We start from the raw sequence: 12,375 nt of genomic DNA, 5'->3' as shown, positions 1-12,375 counted from the left end.
ATTAAAAATCGCGGTATTAGTCCGGCCTACTGGCGAGTCAGTGCGCGCGAGTCAGAGCGGGGCGGGGTAGGCGGGAATAATAGGATGAGCCGCTCGCGCGAGTCGCGGCGCGACGCGATAGCGGGTATCGGATTACAGCAGCAAGCGAGACAACGCGTGGAAAATAATTGTTACATATTTCTTTTTGTGATGTACACGCAAGTTTTCTTTATTAATATTAATAATGTTAATTAATATGGTTATTAATTAATATTATTCACCATAGTATTATTTAATATTTTCGTGCTATCTTTTCTACACCACTTTGCAGTAGATAGCATGGCGCGTTTTTTTTAAGTGGTTTCCCCAATAGGCCTAATCCACTCTAACTAATTAATGTAAGAATTGTTCGAAGTGCCGTCCAACTTCTCGTACACAGATTTCGGCTCTTCGAGTAATATTGCGCGTCGCACGGTGCGCCATGTCCGGCGTGATGGTATCGAAGGCCGCAACAATAGCTTCACGAACTTCTTGTTCCGTACCATCACGCCGGTCCTCTATCGCAGTTTTAATGTACCCCCATACAAAATAATCGAGTACATTTAAATCAGGCGACCGTGCCGGCCAGATGATTGGGCCACCTCGACCCATCCACCTGTCCGGAAAACGCGCGTCTAAAAGATTCCGTACTTGCCTGCTAAAATGTGCAGGAGCTCCATCATGTTGAAAAATCAACTCCGCCCGTACGTCGAGAGGGACATCTTCAAGAAGAGCTGGAAGTTGATTTGCGAGGAACTCTGCGTATAATTGCCCGGTTAGCCTGGGCGGAAGGAAGTACGGACCGATCTGAGAATTATCAAGAAACGTTAGTAGATAAGTGCGGAAGAAAATTAGCTGTAATACAAAGTGCACTCACCACTTGATCTCCAATCATGCCGGCCCAAACATTTATGGCCGAACGGCGCTGAAATACGCCTTGTCGAACAGCGTGCGGATTTTCTTCTTCCCAACGTACGAAGTTGTGAGAGTTAAACACCCCGTTCGGTGTGAAGGTGGCCTCGTCCGTCCACAGGATGCGGTCGGGGAAAGAAATATTCCGCCGACACTGCGCGAGGAACCCTACATGCATTTTATTGAGAATTAACACGAATGCACAACAAATACTGTAAATGTTAAATAAGAGTAATGAAAATACCTTCACAGAAGAAGATGCGCGGTTGTGCATCTCCGGGAAGAAGTTGCTGCACACGTTGATAGTGGTAAGGTCTTAGACCACTACGCCGTAATGTACGATGCACCAAACTGTTGGAAATTCCAAGTGCACCAGCAACGCGATGCACGCTGTTTCTGGGATTTCGTTCGAATTCCCGTAAAATCCGTTCTTCTGTACGAACGTCGTGACGCATTACTGCACCGGGTCGTACGCGATTTGGAACGACGGATCCGGTTTCCCGTAATCGCTGGATACAGCGCGTAAGTGTTACGTACGACGGATGTACACGGTCAGGAAATCTTTCCGCGTAAAGACGTACCGCGGTATTTCCGTTTTCACCCGCCGTCCCATACGTTATCACCATATCGGTGTATTCTCTCGCGGAGAACTGGGCCATCATGCAATAATCGTTAGACATTTTTCGATGTATCAATAGAAAAGTTTGTTGTAGTTAAAAAATTGAACCGCAGGTACGGAATGTCTTTCTTCCTGCACTGGCGGCTTTTGTCGACTGTTTGCGATTGTCAATTGTTTATGTCGCCGTTCTCGTCTTCGACGCTTACACTGCAGTGCACGATTTGATTCCGTACGAGACAAATCGAGCTATTGTTGCATGATGGCCCAGTTCTCCGCGAGAGAATACACCGATATGGTGATAACGTATGGGATGGCGGGTGAAAACGGAAATACCGCGGTACGTCTTTACGCGGAAAGATTTCCTGACCGTGTACATCCGTCGTACGTAACACTTACGCGCTGTATCCAGCGATTACGGGAAACCGGATCCGTCGTTCCAAATCGCGTACGACCCGGTGCAGTAATGCGTCACGACGTTCGTACAGAAGAACGGATTTTACGGGAATTCGAACGAAATCCCAGAAACAGCGTGCATCGCGTTGCTGGTGCACTTGGAATTTCCAACAGTTTGGTGCATCGTACATTACGGCGTAGTGGTCTAAGACCTTACCACTATCAACGTGTGCAGCAACTTCTTCCCGGAGATGCACAACCGCGCATCTTCTTCTGTGAAGGTATTTTCATTACTCTTATTTAACATTTACAGTATTTGTTGTGCATTCGTGTTAATTCTCAATAAAATGCATGTAGGGTTCCTCGCGCAGTGTCGGCGGAATATTTCTTTCCCCGACCGCATCCTGTGGACGGACGAGGCCACCTTCACACCGAACGGGGTGTTTAACTCTCACAACTTCGTACGTTGGGAAGAAGAAAATCCGCACGCTGTTCGACAAGGCGCATTTCAGCGCCGTTCGGCCATAAATGTTTGGGCCGGCATGATTGGAGATCAAGTGGTGAGTGCACTTTGTATTTCAGCTAATTTTCTTCCGCACTTATCTACTAACGTTTCTTGATAATTCTCAGATCGGTCCGTACTTCCTTCCGCCCAGGCTAACCGGGCAATTATACGCAGAGTTCCTCGCAAATCAACTTCCAGCTCTTCTTGAAGATGTCCCTCTCGACGTACGGGCGGAGTTGATTTTTCAACATGATGGAGCTCCTGCACATTTTAGCAGGCAAGTACGGAATCTTTTAGACGCGCGTTTTCCGGACAGGTGGATGGGTCGAGGTGGCCCAATCATCTGGCCGGCACGGTCGCCTGATTTAAATGTACTCGATTATTTTGTATGGGGGTACATTAAAACTGCGATAGAGGACCGGCGTGATGGTACGGAACAAGAAGTTCGTGAAGCTATTGTTGCGGCCTTCGATACCATCACGCCGGACATGGCGCACCGTGCGACGCGCAATATTACTCGAAGAGCCGAAATCTGTGTACGAGAAGTTGGACGGCACTTCGAACAATTCTTACATTAATTAGTTAGAGTGGATTAGGCCTATTGGGGAAACCACTTAAAAAAAACGCGCCATGCTATCTACTGCAAAGTGGTGTAGAAAAGATAGCACGAAAATATTAAATAATACTATGGTGAATAATATTAATTAATAACCATATTAATTAACATTATTAATATTAATAAAGAAAACTTGCGTGTACATCACAAAAAGAAATATGTAACAATTATTTTCCACGCGTTGTCTCGCTTGCTGCTGTAATCCGATACCCGCTATCGCGTCGCGCCGCGACTCGCGCGAGCGGCTCATCCTATTATTCCCGCCTACCCCGCCCCGCTCTGACTCGCGCGCACTGACTCGCCAGTAGGCCGGACTAATACCGCGATTTTTAATACTTAATAACTCGTTAACTATTGCGCAGATCGCAAAATGGTTTAGGACATTTTAATTCGATCTGACGTTATCTACCTGTGGGCGAAAGGTTTTTACCCTTGTGTGAAACACCCTGTATACTACAATGAAAACGATCACGCGATAATATGTAATACAACATTGATAAATATTCTACAATATTCCGTACTTTTGAGAGATCCACAATTATGGATCTATCATGAACATGAATCAACCGACCGTTTTACCACACGAACTGAAAGTGGATCTGGCATGTAGTTCCGCCGGCTCTAAGATGGATCCAGTTAGCGCCACTGTACGGGAGTGTAATACGGTTACAAGAAAAACGGCGGCCTGGCCCCTCTCAGGTTTCTCTCTTGTTATACATTGCTGATTCCAACAGTCTGGTTGGATTGAAGAGGCTTGTACGTCAGTAACTCCAGTACTCATACTGCTACTACCATACATTTTCCCATTCTCAACAATGTTGTCTAACAATAAGAGAAATTCACGACGGCCTGCTGAGTCCTCGATAGTAGTCATTTTCGTTATTAATGATGTCAACATATCACCACCTGTTACGTTAGATCCTTTACAAGGTTTTATTAATGAATAAGTGAACATCAGTCTGAACATATGTCCAAACAAAACAGTATCAGGATGGTCATATTAGGGATCCTATAAGGAGGGATCGGACAATGCCCCGGACGTTTTCTATTGGTCGCGCCATGTTGCATCTAAACCGGAACTGGAGGAAGATAGAAGATAGAGATGGAGGGAGATAAAAGATAGAAATGAATAGATGAACTGTTGCATTCTTTTGTAAGCAGTGAATGGTAGAAAGTGCAAACGTGATAAAGTGTTACATCTGAAAACTATTTCAAGAATACAAGATTGGCATAGTAAGTTATTATTTAATATAAGCAGTTTTAGCTTGATACTGTTGGTAGCTGCATTACCCCACTTCCGCATTTAGCTGCAAATGGAGTCGGTTTGTCCGATCCCTCCTTACAGGATCCCTAGGTCATGTGACCCACGTACGCCATGAGCTAAACTGAAAAAACGCTGCAATTAATAGTTAGTAAATTGTATGATTAGCTGATAGAGATTATAAATGTCTGCACTGATCAATACCTTGCATAACTTACCTCTAAGGCCGGATCTACAATAGGTGTAGTAAGCTTTAAACCGTAAGAAATTGACCAATATCAGTGGAATATGAGGAGAAAGATCGACTGTGATTGATCAATTTCTTACGACTTGAGGCTTACTACATCTTTTGTAGACCCGGGCTAATGCATCCTGGTTTAGCTTACAAGTCATAAGATATTCAAAATTGCACTCGACTGTTAAAAAATGTAAAATTTCTAACGTTGCTCTGAGTGTAACTTTTAAGCCCACTGATGTGTTCTTTGTTATGTATTTTGCACCGTTCTCTTGTGCTTTGCCTTCCCATTTATCCAAATATTCAATGAATTCCGCCACGGCCTGCAACATTTATATGAAATAAAATGTCGTAAGAACTGTACATAATATAATATCTATAGACATATAATCAAATTTTACTCAAATTAAATTTTGAGATATCACTACGATAAAAAATATTCGAAATTACCTTGTATTCATCAGAATTTATTCTTAAAGCGTTCCAGGAGGTTCAAGACATCATCGCTTCGATAAAATTATGAATTCGATGAATGAATGTGATAGTGGGCTCACTGTCATGAAGCTCTGGGTTCTGGGTTCTATAAATGCTCATACAAGCAGCAATACGGTTTGAAAAAAGCTGTGAAAAACAGATGAAAATAACAATAAAAAAGGTACAGTTACAGAAAATGATTTCTGCCATTATTATCACAAAAAACTTACCTCAAATACCATCGGTACATTCATTTTCTGATAGAATCTCGGTTGCAGATGATCCGGTGTTAATTTGTATGCTATCTTTGACATTGATACATCTTGTTCAATTGTCAACAACGCTGCCCAATGTTTTTTTTACTACTCCATCCGGGGTCTGCATAATGTTTAGTGCTTACATTTTTAGTTTAACGAGTTATAAAATATTTAAACTTACCCATGTTTCATTATTGTTCACGAGAAAGTTTCAAAAATTTTTTATTAAATGCGGAAAGTCCGAACAAAACCACAATCGTCTTTCGGGATCACACGGATGTTGACAACTTATGTTTTGCTCATTAATACCAAATTTATTCCACATGGAGCGGTTCCATTGGGCACCGTCGGTAGTCACGACATCACAAAAAAGCCGCTCTCCTCTAAGGGCCGGTTCCACAATTCACGGTTAACTCGAGTTAACCGAAGTTTAACTCGTTGAACTCGGTTTAGTGAATTTGTGGCGTTCCACATGTACCTTAAACCTTCGTTAACGTTTGCTTGCCTCGGTTAAAGATGAACCTCCGATAATGGCCGTTTAATCCGTTTAACCGAGGTTTACGGCCATGGCGCCATTAGAATTGTTTTGAAAGTTTCTCATGTTTCACAGTAACATAGGCCCTTAGCAGAATGGCTGACTTGATGTCTCAGGACAATGTTTTATGCCCTAAGTCTTTGTCTTTGTCTAACGCACAATACTGTCTTGTGTGTTATGGCTTAAACGTGTCTACGATAGCTACGAACGTTGCAAGGAAACAAGTTATTTATGTAAAAACATGAAAATAACAACTTTACTATACAACTACTAATAATAGATGAATATTTGTGACATTATACATTTAATTCTCATAAATACGTAATAACAATTTCATACTTGGAAATATATTTCAATAAATGTGAATATAACCTCTAATTGTTTTGTTCCAAAAAATTAATTTTAATGTACATACTTATAAATAAAATATTCTATCAAATCAAATACTTGATAGTGTTATATATCTAAATAATCTTGTTAATTATTAAATTTATATAACATTCAATACTCTATATCTATATACTCTATATACTCTGTGTAGTACATTTTGTCTATAAACTTTTATTAATTTTTTTAGTCAATCAAAATGGAAGATCATCAATATTATGAATCTAATGCGTATATACATGGTGTCCGGTAACTCACGACTCAACGCTCGTGAGTGGATAAAGCGGACTGAACTGAGTGGAAAAGTCCTATACCATTTTGCAATTTTCACAATAGTTAACAAGTTATTAATTATTAAGAATTGTGCTATTAGTCCGGCCTACCGCCGAATGCAAGCGCACTGCGAGATGCGACCGCCTAGTGATCGAATGCCTAGCGATCGCAGTGGCAATGGCTAGGCATGCCATTTGTAATAAACAACTTCTCGCGCCTAGCAACTTTGATCGCTAGGCGGTCAAAGACGAGCGTTGAGTCGTGAGTTACCGGACACCCTGTATACTGTTACGTCCAGTAAACTCCACGGTTCCTCGCTTCCAAAGTAAAATATTCTTAAAAAGATTTTTATATAATATTCTATATAAGATTAAATCAGCGAACGTCGTTGCCACGCGCGAAAAAGATTACGCGTGAGCGGAGGTCTCGGGGTCACGATGAGAGATATCGCGGTTCCCGGAAAAGAAATAATTAACTGATTCCTGAGCGATTGCTCTCATCAGAGCCGTGAAATTTGGCCCATGTCCGGCAAAACAAGTCTTTAAATCATGGTTAAAAACTGGGCTAATGAAGCAATCGTCTCGTTACTGCGACGTTCGAAAACTATTCATCTAGGGGTTAAAAAGGTTAACTATCGCAAATGACGCACGAAAACAATTATCAAAGAATACCGCCAAGAGATTTCTTTGATTTACGAAAGTAAGTATTAGACCCATCCGCTGATACCAAGTAAATTATTATAAGCGATAACCAATGGTTCGCGCAAACAATTATTTGTGAATTCCCGGAAAAGAAATAGCACTCCCCATGGTCCTTTGAACGCATATAAAAAGGCAACGATCTGCCCAGAGACTCACTCTCGGACTCATTCAATAACCACTATCTTGTGCGGGAGTTCCGAAAACAAATTTCAATAATCTAACGGACGTGTGCCAAAATCAACGCCTCGCCTTCTTTCTGTCTCCTTGGTCTGGAGAACTGGCAACCCACAACGTTGAACATCAAGGAAGTAAGCGAATTTCATTACATTACTAACAATTTGTAAAAATATCTTCACCCGCGCTTATCGTTCTCCATTCCTTTCGCGGAGACCTCCGTCCAACAGACATTCATCAAGAGACACGATAGTGTCTCGCGCTAAGTATATGCGCAGCGAGACCGACCGTGTACTGTTACGTGAAGCGACGCTTTCGCAGACACTCAGATAATTAGATCTCAATAACCGCTGAACGGATCAAGTTCAGAGTAGGCTCAATGGTTAGCTTGGGGTCGAATTATGTAATAAAAGTGTTTTTATTTTTCTTCTACGTGCCCTAAGAGCGGAGATATTGCAATGCAAAGTTGGAAATGACGATTTTACGATTAAGATACTCCGTTTTCTTCGTCATCGTCAAGTGTGGGCAAGGGGGGTTGCGGAAGGGGAGAAGAAATGTGCTACAGAACATTCTTCATTGGCTAGAGACTTGGCCAATCAAGAGGCACGATAATGTCTCGCGCCATGTGTGAATATTAGTGTTTACGACGTGATGAAGTGCAAGAAGTAGTTTGAGTGAGTTCAAATGCAATAGTCCAATACTGCAGCTATAAAGAACACATGTCAAGGAAGATGTGAGACCGGGCGGAGAATCCGAACGCAGCCAAGGAAGACATGTGCGGCTGTAAGTACTTTTTGGTTAAATTGATTAGCTGTCAATAATTTTATATCTACGTTCTTCATGCCAGTGTTACCAGACTGTTCGCAACCTGCTAATAATTGCATTTCTGTCCTTTATCAATGATTAATTTCATTTATTGCATTTCTGTTCTTTAATCGATAATTAATTTTATAAATGTTCTATCTATGTTCTTCATGGTAACTGTTCGCAACCCGCTAATAGTTTATTGCATTTTTGTTCTTCTATTGATGATTACTTTTATACATTTTATATCTTTGTTCTTCATGGTATTACTAAATGTTTATTGCATGTGTGTTCTTTTAGTTTATTGCACTTCTGTCCTTTTATCGATGATGAGGATGAGAGCCGAAGAGTGATGTGAAGCTAGGATAAATGCTGGACGGATGCAGAGAGAGATATAAAGATAAGGACATAAATCAAGCGACGCGGTAGTGTCGCGACGCCAAGTACATAATCAAAAATAAGGTTCCGAACAATGAGAGTCACTGTATAATATCGAGTGTTACCAATTTAATTGCATAAACGTCGCGCGCTACCAAGTAGCTTATCTGGAATTCATGCCATTTGACAGGTCATATCAACTTATGATTAAAATATCTTAGGAATTAAAGCCGTAATCAAAAATCTAACGGCACTTGTATAATAAAATGTGAATGCGAGCTTTCGATCGCGACCAGTTCGAATAACATTGGTGCAGTCAATCCTGAGATATTACAATCGTACGTTAGAATCGTGACGTTCCGTTTTCCGTATTCTGGTTCAGACTCACGTACATATGTTCGCACATACACATGCAAAGCGATTTTGTCCCTCAAGCTGCTGTTCACACATGCATGATTTAATTTATTCTGAATTAAAAATGATTTTAATAATACATGGGAAATGTTTTATTTTACGATAAAGATATAAATCGCAAATACTATAAAAAATGTGATACATAGGAAATGTTTTATTTCACGATAAAGACATAAATTGCAAGTAATTGCAAGCAACATCATCGACGACGACGACAATGATGTTGCACCACGTCGATGACGACGACAACAACGACGACGACGTTGCACCACATCAACGACGACGACAACGACGACGATGACGTTGCACCACGTCAACGACGACGACGACGACGACGACGACGATGACGTTGCACCACGTCGATGACGACGACGACGACGACGACGATGACGTTGATGTGGTGCAACGTCGTCATCGTCATTGACGTGGTGCAACGTCATCGTCGTCGTCGTCGTCGTCGTCGATGTGGTGCAACGTCGTCGTCGTTGTTGTCGCCGTCATCGACGTGGTGCAACGTCATATTGGTTAGTGAGAAAGGGATTGACTGCACCAATACCACGAATTTCATTGCATAACGTCGAGCGCTACCACATTCATTGCATAAAATTATAAAACTCGTAAAAATGATTTATGTGAATGTAAAGTTATATTGTTAAAGTCTAAACAAATTTCTTAAATTCGTCAGTGAAATTGATAATATTAATTCTCCTTTATTTCATCACTTATTACCACTTGAAAAGGACCAGATAATGGTCGAAACGTAGTGGATCACATTTTTGTATTGCCAGTTTGATCGAAATAAAGGAGAATTAATATTATATTGTTAAAGTTTATGATAAAAAATATTGTAAATCACATAGAGAAATTGTTTTAGCAAAACAGAAAAAAGTATAAAATATGTAAAAATAATTTACATTATATAAAAATCAAAAGATTATTCTTAATAAAACTTATTACAAATTGCATCGGAACGATGTACGTGTTAGCATGCAAAATAATTGATAATAAAACATAAAAAGAAATTATGTAATATTAATTATATGTTCAAAAGAATGTAAAACTAAAATATAGTCAAATTTTAAAAATTTACAAAAAAGAGTGAGATCTCTTAAAAACCTTTTTAAAAAAAGAAAAAATATATACAACAAGTACATAAAAACTCCCAACTTGTCAAAATTCAAAACTAAATATGAAATCAATAATTAACTAGCCAAGTAGTCTAGAAGCAGTTTGAGTATTTTACTCAAACGTTTTCCATGCATACTCTCTTATCGCATGACGACTTTGAAGTACTTGGCGTGCCCGGATCGCAGTGGTCATGTATTCTTGTAAATTTGTAAAATATCTTGATTTGTATTGTATCTTGTATCTTCATGATTTTCAATAATGACTCGCAAATGATTTTGTGTCTCTTATAGGACAGGACGTTTTAATGTGATTCGGGCACGCCAAGTACTTCAATGTCGTCATGCGATAAGAGAGTATGCATGGAAAACGTTTGAGTAAAATACTCAAACTGCTTCTAGACTACTTGGCTAGTTAATTATTGATTTCATATTTAGTTTTGAATTTTGACAAGTTGGGAGTTTTTATGTACTTGTCGTATATATTTTTTCTTTTTTTAAAAAGGTTTTTTAGGGATTTTATATATTTTGACCTATATTCTGACGTTCAGCACGTTAGTCATTGTTCTTTTATCGATGATTAATTTTTCAAATTTTATATCTAATAGTTTATTGCATTTCTGTTCTTCTATTGATGATTACTTTTATACATTTTATATCTTTGTTCTTCATGGTATTGCTAAATGTTTATTGCATGTGTGTTCTTTTAGTTTATTGCACTTCTGTCCTTTTATCGATGATGAGGATGAGAGCCGAAGAGTGATGTGAAAGTTGGATGGATGCAGAGAAACATTTAGAGATAAAGAGTCAGGCATGAGTTCCTTTACGATGGTGAGGTTGATGCCGGAAGAGTGATGTGAAGTTATCATTACAATTACAATCATTACATTCGTGTATATTCGTTCCGATGTTTCGCATCATCGTTCACCGAGTTTCCTTCGCTTCCTTTTTGTTATGACAGTTACATGTAGGCAGAGATATATATTATTGTTAATATGTGTTGTAATTGTGTAGTTTATTTACGAAGATATTTACGAAGAAAATCGTTTTGTTAGAAGTAAAATGATTTTATAAGATGATGTTGAAACAGTATAATTGTCTAATGGCAAGATTGGCTGTGTATTCTGTAACGTATGAATATTCATTAATAAAAGAGCATTTCATATCTAAAAAAGGGGAATATATATTTTAATAGTATTATCATTACATTCGTGTATATTCGTTCCGATGTTTCGCATCATCCTTCATCAAGTTTCCTTCGCTTCCTTTTCGTTATCACAGTTACATGTAGGCAGAGATATATATTATTGTTAATATGTGTTGTAATTGTGTAGTTTATTTACGAAGATAGTTACGAAGAAAATCGTTTTGTTAGAAAGAAACTCGTTTTGTTAGAAGTAAGATGATTTTATAAGATGATGTTGAAACAGTATAATTGTCTAATGGCAAGATTGGCTGTGTATTCTGTAATTCTTTCAAACCCGAAATTCTTTCAAAAAAGAACTCTACAAAACTGATATCTTTCAAACTCGAAGTTCTTTCAAAAAAGAACTGTACAAAACTAATGATATTAACAAATCATTTTGCTGATAATAAATGTTATTAATGCCGTTAATAAAAAGAAAAGAATAACATACTTCACACTACAAAATGTGTGAAATCACAACAAAATTACCTTTTTAAAAAAAGGTATAAAAAAAGCGACAAGTATAAGCGCCCGAAGTTCTTTCAAACCCGAAATTCTTTCAAAAAAGAACTCTACAAAACTGATATCTTTCAAACCCGCAGTTCTTTCAAAAAAGAACTCTACAAAACTAATGATATTCACAAATTGCGCCAACAACAATGGGTATTTATGCAAACCAGAAAATCTATTACTTTAGTTGGGTATTTACATAGACATAGAGATATGGACTGCGCCATCCATAGCTGTATCGTATGGTCAGGAAAAATGAGAAGGAAAGGACGTGAAGACGGCCAATCTCTCTCTCTTTCTAAGCGTTGAATAGAAAGAAAAAGAGATTGGCCGTCTTCATGTCCTCTCCTTCTTTTTTCACGACCACTTTTACATATGGATGGCGCAGTCCATATCTCTATGTCTATGGATATTTATGCAAACCAGAAAATCTATTACTTTTTATTATTACTCTTTGGCCGATATTCATTGTTGATTCTTACTTAAGACCATCTTAAGTACATTCATAAGATATTTGAATTGATACGAATAAATATTTTAATACATATACATATATAAATATGTCAATACAAATGTGTTTTTTGAAAATACTTGGCGCT

General features: G+C 38.9%; 1 protein-coding gene and 1 pseudogene across 1 annotated transcript; one reads left to right on the top strand and one right to left on the bottom strand.

Moving 5' to 3' along the window:
• Positions 1 to 362: 362 nt before the first annotated feature.
• LOC113562200 lies at positions 363 to 1,589 on the bottom strand (annotated as a pseudogene).
• Positions 1,590 to 1,605: 16 nt separating this feature from the next.
• LOC113562049 lies at positions 1,606 to 3,035 on the top strand. Its single transcript, XM_026970036.1, has 2 exons — positions 1,606 to 2,502; positions 2,573 to 3,035. The coding sequence occupies exons 1-2, from the start codon at positions 2,194 to 2,196 to the stop codon at positions 3,023 to 3,025; spliced, it is 762 nt and encodes a 253-aa protein (XP_026825837.1). The 5' UTR covers positions 1,606 to 2,193; the 3' UTR covers positions 3,026 to 3,035.
• The last annotated feature ends 9,340 nt before the right edge of the window (positions 3,036 to 12,375 follow it).

Source organism: Ooceraea biroi, chromosome 6 (genome assembly GCF_003672135.1).
Source record: "Ooceraea biroi isolate clonal line C1 chromosome 6, Obir_v5.4, whole genome shotgun sequence".
NCBI classification, from domain to species: domain Eukaryota; kingdom Metazoa; phylum Arthropoda; class Insecta; order Hymenoptera; family Formicidae; genus Ooceraea; species Ooceraea biroi.
This window is presented reverse-complemented; position numbering and strand designations above follow the sequence as displayed.

What these genes read in the sequence shown, in the direction of transcription:
- LOC113562049 (XM_026970036.1), top strand. Translation starts at nt 2,194, where the DNA reads ATGCACAACCGCGCATCTTCTTCTGTGAAGGTATTTTCATTACTCTTA. An exon ending in GCATGATTGGAGATCAAGTG is followed by an intron (nt 2,503 to 2,572) that starts GTGAGTGCACTT and finishes GATAATTCTCAG; the next exon opens with ATCGGTCCGTACTTCCTTCC.